Source organism: Cnephaeus nilssonii, assembly GCF_951640355.1.
Source record: "Cnephaeus nilssonii genome assembly, chromosome: 8".
NCBI classification, from domain to species: Eukaryota; Metazoa; Chordata; class Mammalia; order Chiroptera; family Vespertilionidae; genus Cnephaeus; species Cnephaeus nilssonii.
In genome coordinates this window covers 90,491,230-90,509,003 of record NC_137079.1, presented here as the reverse complement: position 1 = coordinate 90,509,003, position 17,774 = coordinate 90,491,230, and the positions used below count along the sequence as shown (strand labels likewise).

Sequence of the window (17,774 nt, the reverse complement as noted above, 5' to 3'; positions counted from 1 at the left end):
AATATATAGTTACCTTCAATGTACTTGTGAAAGAGGATATTCAGTAAACATATCAGTTGTTAAGACACTCAAAGGTGAAAAAGAAAGGTAAAACTTAGTAATATATGCTTAAAATGTCAAAGTATATATTTATATCTGGAGAACTATCTAGGAGATGACTCATAAAGAAGCATAAAATAATTATTTTGAATATTTCTATTAATAACTAAAGAATTTTACTTCATCAAATACTATTTCTCCCACACGAGTAATCATTTCTATCAAGACATAAAATACATGAGTTTTCTGTTTTCATAGGGCACTTTATACCCAAGGATTAATCATCTGAAAATAGAAGGTTCCTTTTTCTCACCTGAAATTTTGTTGTGAATGTTGCAACACATTTAAAGTCTACACAGCTTACTCTCAGTCTAAATTCTTATGAAATATCCATCACTTAAATGTTAAATGCCAATTTGTGAGAGGCAAAAAAAATAAAAACTCCTTTTCTACCAAAATTTTTCCCTCTAACATATCATGTCTTATTTCAAGGTTTAATTGTAAAAGAAATAAGAAATCAGCAGGAGGGCCGGCTGAGCTGGTTTTCAGCATAGCCAAGAATGGCAGAACCCAGCCCAGCAGCTGTGCACCTACCTCCTGCCTCTCCACATCCATGTTCCAGATGACTATGCCACCGTCACTGCCACATGAGATGAGCTGCCGCGTGTGCTGCGCATAGGAGAGGGCCTGGATTTTGTCACTGTGAAAGAAAACAGGACTTAGCCTCAGTGCAGGAGAGCAAGTGAAAGCCCAGAGGGAAGGAAGCTCAGCAGTCAGGGAATGAGCACACTCACTGCTGAGCCCCAAGTGCAGACCTTAGAAATGGGCTGGAAGCGTCAATATGCCAACTGTGGGGAGTGTACTCAAGGCTTAAAAGTCAAAATGCTTATTTAAGATCCTGAGGCCAGCCAATCTTTGTTACATGGAAGGAGAAAAACTGATGGTTAAATTGGCTGTAACGTATTACTGGTTCTTTCCCTAAATGATTATATAAATAATTATGTGCATGTGTTCATGTTATACTTACTCAAGAGTCATGATTTTCTTTTTAAAAAGGTATCTTTTATATAACCAAAATATATAAGGAACTCATACAACTTAACAAAAGAAGACAAACAATCCATTAAAAATGGGTAAAGGACCTAAATAGACACTTCTCCAAAGTGGACATACAGCTGGCCAAGAGACACAGGAAAAAAATGCTGAAAGTCACCGGTCATCAGAGAGATGCAAATTAAAACCACAATGAGGTATCACCTCACACCTGTCAGAATGACTACCATCAACAAATCAACAAACAAGTGCTGGTGAGTCCATGGAGTAAAGGGAACCCTAGCACACTGCTGGTGGGAATGGAGACTGGTGCAGCCACTGTGAAAAACAGTATGGCATTTCCTCAAACAATTAAATATGGAACTGCCATTTGACCTAGTGATCCCACTTCTGGGAATATATCCTAATAAATTTGAAACACAAATCAGAAAGAATATATGCACCCATATGCTCATAGCAGCACAATTTACAGTAGCTAAGATCTAGAAACAGCCCAAATGCCCATCGGTAGATGAGTGGATAAAAAAGCTGTGGTACATTTATACCAGGGAATACTATGCAGTTGTAAAAAAACAAAGGATCTCTTACCCTTTGAGACAGTATGGAGGGACCTGGAGAGTATTATGCTAAGTGAAATAAGCCAGTCAGGGAAATATAAGTATCACATGATTTCACTCATATGTGGAACCTAATGAACAAAATAAATGAGTGAACAAAATATATTCAGAGACATAGAAGCATAGAACAGACTGCAGAATCTCAGAGGGAAGGCAGGGGAAGGTAGATGGGTGGGAAGTGATCAACCAAAGAACTTGTATGCATATATGAATAACCCACGGACACACACAATAGGGTGGTGAACACCTGGGGCAAGGAGCCGGCTAGAAGGGGCCAATGGGGATAAAGGGGACATATGTAATACTTTCAACACTAAATATTTAATTTAAAAAAGGTATTTTTAAAAAGTTTTGGAGGTTATCGATACAGATTTAACCCGACAGAGCCAGCTGAACCCTGCTGTCTGGGGAGCAGCACGCCACGGGTGGCTTTCGCAGGCAAGCCATTTCTTGGCTCCCAGAGTGAATCCTCAGCAGCATTAGACTCGAGCTACACTGACTCTTTCTCTAGTTTTTATTCCCTCTTTACTGACTTGTGTTTATTTTTCTTTCTAGTCCATGCATGGCTGACAAATCATTCCCTCTTGGTGGCAGCCATGATGGAGAATTCACTTTTATGGTCTGACAAGCTGATGATAACTAACAAAAAATTCTAGAGATATAATTTTTGTTGGGCGGGAGAGAGCAGGGAATCTGAGTTCTTGGTCATTTTTGTTTGAATGTTGTTCTATTTTGAGTTCAAATCAATTAAGAATTCTGTGCCCCCGGGAAGAAGAACAGCACTTTGAAATATGGACTGGTGATGTTTTGTGTTTACTTTTGTCCCATGGATGAAGCTTTAGAACTGAAGCTATTAAGCTCTATGTGTTTGTGCCTACAATTCAGAAAAGTCTTTATCTTTTTAATCTATATATATAAAAGCCTAAGCGACCATCCGACCGTCCAGTAGCTATGATGTGCAATGACCACTGGGGGCAGATGCTCAATGCACAGGCATGGAAACATGGAACAGACTGATGAATCTCAGAGGGAAGGGGGGAGGGTGGGAAGAGATTAACCAAAGATCTTATATGCATACTAGAGGCCCAGTGCACAGATTCATGCACTGATGAGGTCCCTTGGGATCGGGCCAAAACTGGCTCTCTCCCCAACATCCCCCGTGGAGTCCCGGATTGTGAGAGGGCGCACAGGCCAGGCTGAGAGACCCCACCAGTGCACGAATCTGTGCACCGGGCCTCTAGTTAATATATATTTTTATTGATTTCAGAGAGGAAGGAAGAGGAAGAGAGAGATAGAAACATCAATGATGACAGGGAATCACTGATTGGCTGCCTCCTACATGCCCCTACTGGGGATCGAGCCCACAACCTAGGCATGTGCCCTGACTGGGAATTGAACCCTTCATAGGTCGAAGCTCAACCACTGAGCCACACAAGCTGGCAAGGCTTTTATCTTTTGTAGTATATGGAGCATTTTCCTATTCCCAGAGCATATCAATAAATTAGATTATAGCACATTTTAAATTATAAAATGTGTTCTGTTTGGTTAATAAAGATAACAAGTACTTACAAATGGAATATTCCTAAATTTCACATAAAATAAGAAAATTGAACCCCTACAACTTTAAATTTACTAGACTTAAAAATAAATATTATTTTACAGAAAATGTTATTTAACTCAATAAAAATTTTAGAATCCAAGTTCAAAAAATTAAGGTAACTCTTTGGCAAATGAGACTAGTATGATAAGTTTTAAACACAGCTGTCTTTCTCTGATTTATCAGTGTTAAGTATAATGTAACTGTACATTTTATTTTATTTGGGTTGATTTCTACTAAATTTATATAGGATAATGGGCCAAATAGCAAGCTAATATTATGCTTGTATGTTTAAGATTATAAAAAATATACATTTGTGTTCAATTAAATATAAAACTTTTTGTGATAAACTTTTTATATAAATAGCAATTATGTTTCATAGCATATCAACTTAGAGATAATTCCAAGATCTTTAAGTAACTTAAAAAAGACTAATAACTTGAACTAACCACTTGATAATCATTGGACACCAAGTTAGTTCGATAATTTCCAAGTTAGAATACTGAAACTTTGATTACAAAGCATATTAAGTTTATATGTATTTGCTTCTTATTTTTCTACAGACAGGCTACGTGAGTGATGTCAATGAACGGATTCATTTTTGCCACTTTAAGGGGATGAAAAGTGATGTGTGTGTTGCAATAGAAATTTGTTATATGTGTTGTGAGCTTTGTTAGTCTGCTAAAATGCCTGCATATAATAGACAGTTCTTAATTATCTACATCCTCCTGAGGAAATACAGGTTAGTTCTTTGGTTAATTATTATAATTAAAATGGGTTGTTGAGACTGCCAGTTTCAAATAAAAAAATACAATAGTATATACACTTTATTTTTGGTGGTGATTAGGTGAGGAGTTTTTATTCTACATTTTTAAAATGTTTTTTAGTAGCTTTATTAAGAAATGCATGACATACTATAAGCTGCACATACATGAAATGTACAACTGATCCATGAAACTGTCACCACAAGCAGGATTATGATTTATCACCCCAGAGGTATTCTTTTGTCCTTTTGTAATCTCTCCCACCCAAATTTCCCCAGCCCTCCCCCAGGCAAACATTGTCACTACAGATTAGCTTGCATTTTCTAGAGTTTTACAAAAATAGAATAATATAGTATGGGCTTTTAAAAAATGTTTGGTTTCTTTTACTCAGTGTAATTACTTTAAGATTTATTTTTCTTGTTCGGTTGTATCGACAGTTTTTTTTTGAGTTGTATTTTATTCATTATTTACCCATTCTTCAATTGATGAATATTTCAGCTGTTTCCAGGTTGAAGTGATTACAAAAAACAAAACCATGTTCTTTGGAGTATAAGTCTTTGAATGGACGGATACCAAGTACATAGGATGGTTCCAGAATGGCTGGATTACATGGCAGATGCATTAATTTTTAAGTGACTGCTAAACTGTTCTCCAAAGTGGTATACTGTCTCTATGCCCACCAACAGTGCAAGTTCTTATTCCTCCAAAGCCTCATCAAAATTTGGTATGATCAGACTTTTAAACTTTAACCATATAACATATGGATAGCAGCATCAGATTGTAGTTTTAATTTGTACTTTCAAATTAACTAATGATGTTGAACATCTTGTCATGTGTTTATTTGCATATTTACTTTTTGAAAGAAAAAGAGTAGCTTTGTCTTAAAGCAGTGGTTGTCACACTTTTTGGTACAGGACCTTTTGACACTCTTAAAACTTATCTGAGGGCCCCAAGAGCTGTTTAAGTGAGTGATAACTATCAATATTTATTGCATTTGAAATAAAAACTAAGAAATTAAAAACATTGATTCATTTGAAAATTGCAATGATGAATCCATTTCATTTTAACATAAATAACACATATATTTTATGAAAAATAACTGTATTTCCCACAACAAAATACTTTGATGACAAAAACTGCTTAACATTTTTACAAGTCTTTGTCATGTCTGGCCGAACAGGAGAGAGCCGGATGCTCATCGTTCTCCATTTGTTATGATGTCCTCCTCGTGCAGCCTCTGGAGAACTCCGTGCATACTTTTGAGAGCGTATGGAGAAAATAGGCAATTCTAAATTAAAGTACAAATTTGTTCCAGAATATGAAAGAGAAAAAAAAAGGACAAAACTTGGAAAGTGAATTTTATTTGCTTTGGTTTAGAATACTTGAGCCTGAAAAAAAGCTTATAAAATACATTAAAATTTTGGCATAGTTTTGATGGCTTATTTCCTTGGTTTACTGAGTAATGCCTTTGACTACAATGCAAAAAGGTGTTCTCCACCCTTCTATGGAATCAGCCTAGCTAGTAGATATTTTGTCTCAGCAAAATTATTTTCAGAGCTTTATGTTGACTTGATTAGTCCTTGAATATTAAAAAAAAGGGCTGTCACTTGTGAAAAGAGTTAAGATTTTTGTTATTATTCATTACAAATGTTTTATTGTTACTTTAATTATTTAGATAACCAAGTATTGTTTTTTAGGCACCTGCACTCCTATCTTAACCACTTCTTTTGTTTTTGCCTTCTCAATTAAGCCCTATATTTAAAATTTTATGATACTTTTACATCCAAAACTTTGAGATTTCCTGAAAAGGAGCTGGAAAATCATAAAGATTTGTTCCTTTGTTTTATAAAACGGGAGATGCTATAAATAATTGCATTTGTTTGCAATGTTACTATTTTAAGAGTTGCATGGGAAGAGTTATCAGATCAGAAGAAATGCTCAGTCTTCCTTAGGTTAGATCAGTATAGGTAAAATGCTATTAATACTACACAAGCATTTCTGAAATTGTGTATTTTATGGAAAGGCCCTGGAGATTTATGAATGCTCTCATTGCCTATAATATGTTTTTACCTTCAGGGGAAATATTGACCAAAACTATCAGGAAATAGTTATGTAGGTATCGTAATAAAGAATTTTACTCTTCTCCATTCTTATATTGTCACAGTAAAAAAAAAATCAACCATTACATTTCTATAATCTATAGATAAACTTTGTATTACTCTGATGCTTGCCTAAAGGCTTTGCTATGAGTGACAGGGCAGAAAGGGGAATCTCAGAGTTCTGTGGAAAAGGACTATACATACCAGGTATTTAGAAAATATGAATATTTAAAAAATACAATAATACCTGATAGTTTAAAATAGCTGATATTTTTTAATACATTGCTGAGATAATTTTTAATATGTGCAAGTGGACTGAATAAGGATTTCCTTGGATTTCTATATTCTTTTAAGTCTGCATGCAGATGTCTTCAGGAATGTGGACTACTAAACCAAGAACTCGCAGAACAAGAACTAATTATAAAGGACTGAATGAACCAAAGCAGGAAATCTCACTATGTTTTCTGGAATACTGTTAATGTTTTAATGTTCTATTTTTTGGGTATGTAAGGATGGCTTTTCTTTTACTTTTTATGCTAGTTCTAACCTACGATTTAGTAAACTCTGCTTTTAGAAGCTAAGTGAAAACATTTAAAAATGATATCCAATTCTCAGTGAACTCCCAGAATTAAAAACTGCTACTGAGTGTCCTTAATTTCCATGGCAATATAGTTATTTCATAGGTTCAGTTAGAATCTATCTGCAGGATGTAATTGAGCAACCAAGCCCTTACCTAGAATATCATTAGAAAATCTTGCTCATTGAATCAGATATGACTAGCCACTTTAAGAACTAATGGAGCCAAGCCTACAAAGTTCTTCCAGGAAACTGGCCTGGTACCTGGTTTTGCAGCATCCTGGCCTTACAGGTGGTAAAAAAAGCTACCAAGGCAGGCACCTAGCAAATGTGGGAAATCTCGAGGAATTCAACCAAGGTTATGCTTACTATAAGTGAAAGAAATATGGTGTAGAGTTTCTTTGGTTTGATTTCCTAGCCTTGGGGTAGAAAAGCCCAACTCAAGATTCCTTATGAAAACTTCCAGAGAGAAATTAATTTTGTAGGCTACTTAATAGTTGTTTAATACGGTATGACTATATATTTGCAAAGCAAACCAAGAAGGCCAATATGCTAATTACCACTCTTACTTCACCAATGTAAATAATTAGGCCAAGCCTTATGAGACTGGCCCTTTTTTGTGATTAACAATAATCTTTGAGATTATTATGATTACAGAAGAGGAGGGGGAAAACTGTCAGGTAGACTGTGACTTTGAAATGGGCAGAACGAAATTACTGGATATTTGTTCAATGGAATATTAGGTGTTGTCTAGCACACCCTTCTGGGTTATCTGCTTTTAAAGGGGTCTGCACCTTTAACTGAACTATTTTATAATTCAATAATTTATAGAAAACTGCTATTACTGCAAATGAATCTTGTCCAGTGAAGATAGAACTAATCTCCATGCCCCAACCCTCCCAGGGCAGTAGTCAATTGTGATTCTACTTACAAATTTATTGCCACATTTTCCATTGCCTATGCATTTATCTACTCTTTGGATTTTCCTTGGAACTGGTTGTAACATCTTATTATTCCCTGTATTAATTAATTAATGACTAATATAAAATCTTTGGCACATAGTCATTTTAAAAAATCAATTGTTTTCTATCGGTCCTGGTTATTTTCTATATTTTAAAGTATGGAGTGCCACCATTCTGACACTCAGGTGCAAGAAGGAAAATCTATCTAGTTGAACAGACTCATAACCCTATGATTTGAACTACATTTTATTTGTTAAGACATCTTGATTTGGTTGTAAAACCAAAATAAGCTCCAGAAGAAACTGTACTGCCACTCATAACTGGCAGCAACATTCAGCAACAAATACATTATTTATGGAACTCCAGTACTATTAACATTCCAACACAGAAGAGTGGAACACAGTGATAAATACTGGATTCCAAGCTTTGCAACAAAGCTGCTCAGGGACTTCTTGATTTACTGATTCAAAATACAACCACCCTGCAGTTAAAAACAAGGTGAGAGAACACCCCCAGGTTCACAGATTAAGGGTTATAAAGAATAAACTATACCTTCTTGCATTAATTGTTTCATCTGACATCACAGTAGCATTTATACTAGAAAGCATTTCAAAACTGGTTATTATTTCATGGATGAGTGCTGCGATGCCAATGATCTTACACCTGCATAAAAACCCCACTTTCCACAGCCACCAGTATCTTCCATCACAAAGACTCTACTCGGTGGGATGGCTTCATTTCCTTTCTCACCAGCCCTAGAGGTAACATATATCTGATCAGGCCCAGCTACATAGTTTGGGGGGCCCACTGCAAAATGAAAATACAGGGCCCCTTGTTAAAAATTTGAGAATTACAATACAGTGACAGGAGAGCATTAATAAAGTAAGTGTGAGGACCTTCTAAGCATGGGGCCTTGTGTGGCTACATAGGTTACAGAACCAATGAAGCTGGTCCTGTGTCTGAGGCTTCTTAAGCAAAAGGGAAAAGAAGCCATTATCCTCTACAGAAACAGATTTTCAGGCACAGGCTAACATCTGCCCAAATGTCAGCTTAGGCCCTCTTCCATCCCCTAATAGTATGGGGGACTTTGAGGATGCTTATATCAAAAGTCATACACATGGTAAGTGAGTAGGAAGAGAGAAACCTACGGCTGTGGTTGTGAGAATAGGAAGCAAATACAGAAGCCATGAGTGCCAAGGGTCATGGCTGTGACCAAGCCTCAGGCAACCTGTAGATCCCAAGGAGGGAGCCATCACAAGGGACCACACAGACTTTGTATCTGTACTTTAAATCAAGTTACCATTAAATTAAATTGCCAAAAAGTCTTAGAAGCCTAGGAAAACATTGTTATAAGAAAAATTATGGTCCTAAAGTTGCTCATGGAATGATAGATATTATCTAAGAATAAAAAAGGATCTAAAAAGCCCTTGTGCCCTAGTTGGTTTGGCTCAGTGGATAGAGCACTGGCCTGTGGACTGAAGGGTCCAAGGTTTGATTCTGGTCAAGGGCACATGCCTGGTTGCAGGCTCGATCCCCAGTAGGGGGAGTGCAGGAGGCAGCCGATCAATGATTCTCTCTCATCATTGATGTTTCTATCTCTCTCTCCCTCTCCCTCCCTCTCTGAAATAAATAAAAATGTTTTGTTTTTTTTTTTAAAAGCCCTTGTACCATTATTGGATTTGACAAGGTGGGCATGGGGCAATAAATGTCCAGTTTTATGCTTCAATAAAATTCATCCAACTGTTAACTGACACTTGAAAAACATAACTGGCCCCTAAAACTGGACCTTTTCCTTTGCCTTTCCCTCTCCAGAGCTAGCACATAATCATGTTCCCTTTGTTGCAGGGAACAAAAATATAAAAATGCTTGCAATGCAAAAATAATTTGTATAGAAGCATACTTTCTTAGCCTATTTCCCTCTTGGACTTGGAAACATTTTTGCTGTCATCAATCAGTTACTCTAGTGTTAAAGCTATCTCTGTTTTGATGGGGTGCTTACCCACAAAATCAAACTAGTTACTAAAATGTTATATTTCTGCTGCTGAAGGACGGTATGAAGCTATAGAACTTGGGACAAAGCCATGTGAAGCTGTCCTCCACCCTATGCTTGGACATTTCCAGAAAGGGGAAGGCAGTCTCCCCACCATGAGGGACGGGAAGCTCTGGTACTATCTGCTCTCCCCAGTTCCCCAGCTGACCATTTCGGTCCCTGATTTGGAACTCTGACTACCACTAGTCACCCTGGGGAAGGTAGGAAAATGAGTGAGTGCAGGACAGAAAAAAGGGCAGCCTCAGGCCCTAAGCAGAAACTCTTTGGCCTCTAAATTAGAAAAGAGAAAACATCATATGGCATGGTGGGGACCATGTGTTATTCAATCTTTATTTTTCTATCTCTGGTGCCTAGTGCAGTGCTGAAAACAAAGAAGGTTCTGAATAGCTTCCTTATTTCAAACTGCACTAAGGTTTGGGAGACTTAAGCTGCCACCGAGTCTTTGTGGATGGTAGCTCAGTATTCTTATCTAAAAAATGGTATCTGGGAAGAGAAACCAAGATGGTGGCATAGGTAAATGCGGGTACTCGCTACCTCCCACAAGCACGTCAAAATTACAACTAAAATACAGAACAACCATCATCCAGAACCGCCTGAAAGCTAGCTGAATGGAAGTCTTACAACTAGGGAAGTAAAGAAGCAAGCACACTGAGACTAGTAGGAGGGGCGGAGGCACAGAACGGGCTGGCCCAGCATCTCAGTGTGCCACATTTTTAATCGGGAGGAAGGTCGTCTCTGCAGAGGCCCCCTGTGAAGCGCAAAGGGTCCCAGCTCCATACCAGACCCCCGGTCCCACAGCTGGGAAGAGAAGTCCCCATAACTATGGGCTGTAAAAACCAGCAGGGATTGGGACTCAGTGACAAGGAGGCTGCTGTTCCTCTTAAAGGGCTGGTACACGAACTGAACTTACAAGGTTCTGCTTCCTCTGAGCTCCAGCGCCAGGGCGAGGCTCTTGGTGACCCAGACACATACAAAGAGAAACTGGACTGTCTGGCATCTGGGCAGGAACTCAGGGGCAGCTTTCTCCCAGATGCAGGTGCTCGCAGGGTCATTGTTCTTGTGCTGGGACCTCCCGGTAACAGAGCTGACTGGCAGCTACTTCTGTTTGCTCCACCCTGGTGATTCCCTGTGACCCCACCATATCCAATTTGCAGCCCCACCCAATCTGTGTGCAGCAGCTTTTGCATATGAATGGCCTGTCCTTGCTCAAGCTTCAGACTTTGCTAAAATCTCTCAAACAAGTGACAGCTGGGCCAGAGTGCCCCAAATCTATCAATAAAAGGCCCAAGACCTGGCACTAGCAGCAGCCTGCCTTGCTTCAGAGCTGGACCTCGCCTGGGAACTTCTAAAACTAATACAAATATGAGGAATCTGCAGATCTCTCTGTAGCTTCTGATGGGTGGCCCCAGGCAGTGGCTGACTTTGCACCTCCCTGGAGACCCAAGAGTCAGTGTACCCAGTGATCAGTGTGAGACCATACCAGATTACAACTCTTCACATCCATAAGTGACACATCCAAGGGGCAGACTCAGTGAGCACCAAAGCGTCACTGAAGCAAGTCCTGCTCCATAGGGGTGTCTCCTGCACAGCAGCTCTCCCACTGTAGTCCCAGCTGGTCCTCACAGCAAATTGGCCTGGAGGTCAATTCCTCCTAATGACACCAACAGCAATCAAGTCTCAACTACAACTTGACTGTGCACACAGTCCACAAAGGTGCCCATCTAGAGTGCTCAGCTCAGGTGACTGGGGAGGATAAGCCACTGGACCCTATAGGACACCTGCTACACAAGGCCACTCTACCAACACCAGGAGATATAGCAGTTCTACCCAATACATAGAAACAAACACAGGGAAGCAGCCAAAATGCAGAGACAAAGAAACACGTCACAAATGAAAGAAATGGAAGCAAACTATTAGATACAGAATTCAAAACCATGGTTATAAGGCTACTCAGGAATCTTCATAAGACCGAGGGACTTAGTGAGACTTTCAAGGATCTTAGTGAGAATGCCAAAGACACAAAAAAGGACCAGTCAGAAATTAAGCACACACTGACTGAAATAAAGAATAATATACAGGGATTCAACAGTAGACTAGAGGAATCCAAGAATCAAATCAACGATTTGAAATATGAGGAAGGAAAAAACACACAATCAGATGAGCAAAAAGGAAAAAATAATCCAAAAATATAAAGGTAGTGTAGGGAGTCTCTGGGACAACTTCAAGCATACCAACATTCACATTATGGGGGTGCAGAAGAAGCGAGAGAGCAAGATATTGAAAACCTATTTGAAGAAATAATGACAGAAAACTTTCCCTACCTGGTTAAAGAAATATTTACAACTCCAAGAAGCACAGAGAGTCCCAAACAAGAGGAACCCAAAGAGAACCACACCAAGACACATCATAATTAAAATACCAAGGGAAAAATACAAAGAGAATCTTAAAAGTAAGAGAAAAGCAGTTAGTTACCTATAAGGGAGCACCTATGACTGTCAGCTGATTTCTCAACAGAAACTATGCAGCCCGAAAGGGAGTGGCAAGAAATATTCAAAGTGATGAATAGCAAGGACCTACAACCAAGATTACTCTACCCAGCAAAGCTATCATTTAGAATTGAAGGTCAGATAAAGAGCCTAACAGATAAGAAAAAGCTAAAGGAGTTCATCACCACCAAACCAGTATTATATGAAATGTTGAAAGGTATTCTTTAAGAAGAGGAAGAAGAAGAAAAAGATAAAAAATATGAACAATAAAATAGCAATAAATACATATCTATCAACAATTGAATCTAAAAATCAAAATAAATGAATAAGAAGTCTAATGAACAGAATAAACAGGTGAATAAAATAGAATCAGAGGTAGTTAAAAAGATGGTGACCGGCAGGAAGGTAGGGAGAGAGAGAGTGTGAGTGAGGAACCCATAGAGGAGAGTGTAGATGTGTGTGGTGTGTGTGTGTGTATGAGATAGGGTCAGTTAGATTCTGCAGGTCTTCCAAGGGGCTCCCTAACAGGGCAGCCCTAGACGGCGGAGCCCCGTGCACAAAGCGGACACTTCTCGGCAGCTGGTGCGGACACGGAAACCACGCCATCTTGAGAAACAGAGCTGCCTGAGACTCGGATCCTGGCTTCTGACACAAACCAGGACCCTGCAGCCACTGGGGACAGAGAACTGCTATCACAGCTCCAGACCAACAAACAACAAGAATCCAGACTTCCCTGCAGATTTCCGTGAGTCAAAGAGCCTATCCCCCTCCTTGCAGGCGCGCGGATAGCGCCATAGTAACTGATAGACCCGCCCCTCCCCCAAGCTGCAGAGCGCCCACAGGCGCGCGGAAAGCGCCATAGTAACTGATAGACCTGCCCCTCGCCCAAGATGCCGAGCTTTGCGCAGGGATGCGCTCCTCCATAGGGAATTTGGCGCGTGCGCGGGACAGAAGCAGCTCCCCGTCGGGGAAATCTGTCAGTGCGCACAGAGGGCTCCCCTTCAGGGAATTTGGGGGAATTTGGCTCGCGGGTCACAGCTTCCCCCTTCGGGGAGTCTTAGAGTGTGCACAGAGGGGCTTCCCTTTGGGGAATTTGGCGCGCAGGACGGACTCCGCCCCCCTTCCGGGACTCTGGGAGAGTTCACTGAGCCAGCTCACCTTCAGGATTTTAAGAAGGTGTGCTCTAGCCGGTTTGGCTCAGTAGAGAGAACACACACAGGACGCAGCTCCACTTCAGGGAATTTGGCACGCCAGACACAGCTGCCTGGGATCCCTGACTCACAGCGCATTCACACTAAGAGCCAGCGACCCCAATTGTTGGTGCGTGCACACACAGGGACCCTGATTCTCAACGAGAAACCGCACAAGGCAACAGAGACTTTGACACTTGAGTCTTGGTGCAGACACAGGGAAACTCTGACTCCTGGCACATGCTAAGGATCTCATTCTCAGCACATACCAACAGTGTGGTGCAGACAGGGCCCCTGATTCTAAATGTGCACACGAGACCACACGGAACACTGGGGACACTGATCCTGGGCAAGTCTGGTTCCCACCAACCAAAGGCAGCTACATGTCCTAGTGTCAGAGAACTTCAGTGAAACTAGGGTGGAGCGAAGTCCCCACAGCACACGGCCCAGGTCCATGCAAACGGAAGCTTGAGCTTTCTGGTAATAGCCAGAATGGGGAAACGAAATAACTCACAGAGGAAAGAAAATGTGGAGTCGCCAAGAAAGGAAATTAGTGAAACTGAAGCTTGCAACATGACCGAAAAGGAGTTCAGAGTAATGGTCATGGAATTTATACATCGGATGGATGAGAAAATCAACTTATGCAAGAATCAGGAAGAAATGAAAAGTGATATAGCTACAATCAAAAACACCATGGAAAGTTTTAACAGTAGACTACAAGAAGCAGAGGACCGAATTAGTGAGTTAGAAGATCAGGTACAGAAACAAGCTCAATCTGAACAGCAATTGGAGAAAAAAATTAAAAAGCAGGAGGAAAGCCTAAGGGAGCTTCGGGACAACATGAAACGAAGTAACATGCGTATAATAGGGCTGCCAGAAGGACAAGAAGAGCAGCAGGGATTAGAAAATCTATTCGAAGAAATAATGACAGAAAACTTCCCGGATATGGGAAAGATAAAAGTTATGCAAGTACAGAGAGTCCCAAGCAGGATCAACCCCAAAAGACCCACACCAAGACATGTCATAATTTCAATGGCAAATATAAATGATAAAGAGAGAATCCTTAAGGCGGCGAGAGACAGAGAGTTACCTACAAAGGAACACCCATCAGATTGTCAAATGATTACTCAACAGAAACACAACAAGCTAGAAGTGAATGGAAGGAGGTATACAAAGTGTTGCAAAGCAAAGGACTGAATCCAAGAATACTATATCCAGCAAGACTATCAATCAAAATTGAAGGGGAAATCAGGAGCTTTGCAGATAAAAAAAGCCTCAGGGAGTTTATCACCACCAAACCAGCAATGCAAGAATTGCTAAAGGGAATACTGTAAAAAGAAGAAATAAACAGGTAAGAAGGAATACAGACACAAAAATAGATGACTACAAATAAATACCTTTCAGTAATAACTTTAAATGTAAACGGACTAAATGCTCCAATCAAAAGACATCGAGTAGCTGAATGGTTAAAAAAACACGACCCATATATATGCTGTCTACAAGAGACCCACCTCAGAACAAGAGACTCACACAGATTGAAAGTGAAGGGATGGAAAAATATCTTTCAGGCAAATGGAAATGAAAAAAAAGCTGGGGTAGCAATACTTATATCTGACAAAATAGACCTCAAAGTAAATGCCATAACAAGAGATAAGGAAGGCCACTTCATAATACTAAAGGGAGAAATCCAACAAGAAGAAATAATTCTGGTAAACATATACGCTCCCAATATAGGAGCACCCAAATACATAAAAAAAAACCTGGAGGATATCAAGGGAGAGATTAATAGCAATACAATCATAGTAGGAGACTTTAATACCCCACTATCACCACTGGACAAATCCTCTAAACAAAAAATCAGCAAAGAAACAGCAATCGTAAATGACTCACTAGACCAGATGGAATTAATTGACATCTTCAGAACATTTCACCCCAAAGCCACAGAATATACATTCTTCTCAAGTGCACATGGGTCATTTTCAAAGATAGACCATATGCTGGGTCACAGGCAAAGTCTCTTCAAATTCAAGAAGATAGAAATTATATCAAGCAACTTCTCAGATCACAGTGGCATAAAACTGGAAATAAACTACAATAAATACAATCCAAAGAAATCAAACACATGGAGACTAAACAGCATGCTATTAAACAAGGACTGGGTCACCAGAGAGATCAAGGAAGAAATAAAAAACATCATGGCAACAAATGACAATGAAAACACAACAATCCAAAATCTATGGGACACAGCGAAAGCAGTCTTGAGAGGGAAGTTCATAGCTCTACAAGCCTATTGCAAAAAACAAGAAACAATGGTAATAAATTACTTAACCCTACAACTCAAAGAGCTAGAAAAAGCGCAGCAAGAAAAGCCCAGTGTAACCAGAAGGAAGGAAATAACAAAGATCAGAGCGGAGATAAATGACATAGAGACCAAAGAAACAATACATAAGATCAACAAAACCAAGAGCTGGTTCTTTGAAAGGATAAACAAGATTGATGGACCTCTAGCCAGGCTCACCAAGAAGCAAAGAGAGAGGACCCAAATAAACAAAATCAGAAATGAAAGAGGTGAAATAACAACAGACCCCGCTGAGATACAAAGGATTGTTACAAAATACTACGAACAACTCTATTCCAACAAACTGGACAACCTGGAGGAAATGGACAGATTCCTAGAAAAATATAACCTTCCAAAAATCAATCAAGAAGAATCTAAACAGCTCAATAGGCCAATAACTATGGACGAAATTGAAGCAGTCATCAAAAAGCTTCCGGCAAACAAAAGCCCGGGGCCTGATGGCTTCACAGGAGAGTTTTACCAAACATTCAAGGAAGAACTAAAACCTATCCTCCTCAGACTATTCCAAAAAATTCAAGTGGAAGGAACACTTCCAAGCTCCTTCTATGAAGCCAGCATCACCCTAATACCAAAACCAGATAAAGACAACACAATGAAAGAGAATTACAGACCAATATCCCTCATGAACATAGATGCCAAAATCCTCAACAAAATTCTAGCAAATCGGCTCCAGCAGTACATCAGAAAGATCATACACCATGACCAAGTAGGATTTATCCCAGGAATGCAAGGATGGTACAATATCCGCAAATCAATAAACGTGATACATCACATAAATAAATTGAAAGATAAAAATCACATAGTCATATCAATTGATGCAGAAAAAGCATTTGACAAAATCCAACACCCTTTCTTGATAAAAACTCTCAACAAGGTGGGAATAGAAGGCTCATACCTCAACATAATAAAAGCTATATATGATAAACCCACAGCAAACATCATACTCAATGGACAAAAACTAAAAACATTTCCCCTAAGAACAGGAACAAGACAGGGATGCCCACTCTCACCACTCCTGTTTGACATAGTACTGGAAGTATTAGCCATTGCAATTAGACAAGAAGAAGAAATAAAAGGCATCCAAATTGGAAAAGATCAAGTAAAGCTGTCTTTATTTGCAGACGACATGATATTGTACATAAAAAATCCGAAAGACTCCGTCAAAAAACTAATAGACGTAATAAATGAATTCGGCAATGTAGCAGGATACAAAATTAACGCCAAGAAATCTATGGCCTTTCTATACACCAATAGTGAACTTACAGACAGAGAGACTAAAAAGGCAATCCCGTTTACCATCGCACCAAAAAAATTAAGATACCTAGGAATAAACTTAACTAAGGAGGCAAAAGACCTATACACGGAAAACTACAGGACACTGAAAAAAGAGATAGAGGAAGACGTAAACAGATGGAAGAACATACCATGTTCATGGATTGGTAGAATCAACATCATTAAAATGTCCATACTACCCAAAGCAATCTATAGATTCAATGCACTCCCCATTAAAATACCAACGGCATATTTCACAGACCTTGAAAGAACTCTCCAAAAATTCATCTGGAATAAAAAAAGACCCCGAATAGCCACAGCAATCCTGAGAAAGAAGAATAAAGTAGGAGGGATCTCAATACCAGATTTCAAGCTGTATTACAAAGCCACTGTTCTCAAAACAGCCTGGTACTGGCACAAGAACAGACATATAGATCAATGGAACAGAATAGAGAATCCAGATATTGACCCAAACCACTATGCTCAATTAATATTTGACAAAGGAGGCATGAACATACAATGGAATAAAGACAGTCTCTTCAATAAATGGTGTTGGGAAAATTGGACAGATACATGCAAAAAAATGAAGCTTGATCACCAACTTACGCCATACACAAAAATAAACTCAAAATGGATACAGGACTTAAACATAAGACGGGAAACCATAAAAATACTAGAGCAATCCACAGGCAGCAAAATGTCAGACATAT

The 17,774-nt window shown here is 39.4% G+C and overlaps 1 protein-coding gene across 1 annotated transcript in view; it reads right to left on the bottom strand.

Annotated features, from left to right (window-relative positions):
• Positions 1–17,774, bottom strand: part of WDFY2 (WD repeat and FYVE domain containing 2) — a 224,106-nt gene that overhangs the window by 17,469 nt on the left and 188,863 nt on the right. Inside the window, exon 8 of the mRNA XM_079778649.1 lies at positions 634–739. Within this exon, the coding sequence (XP_079634775.1) occupies positions 634–739 (106 nt within the window). The remainder of the gene's footprint in view (positions 1–633; positions 740–17,774) is intronic.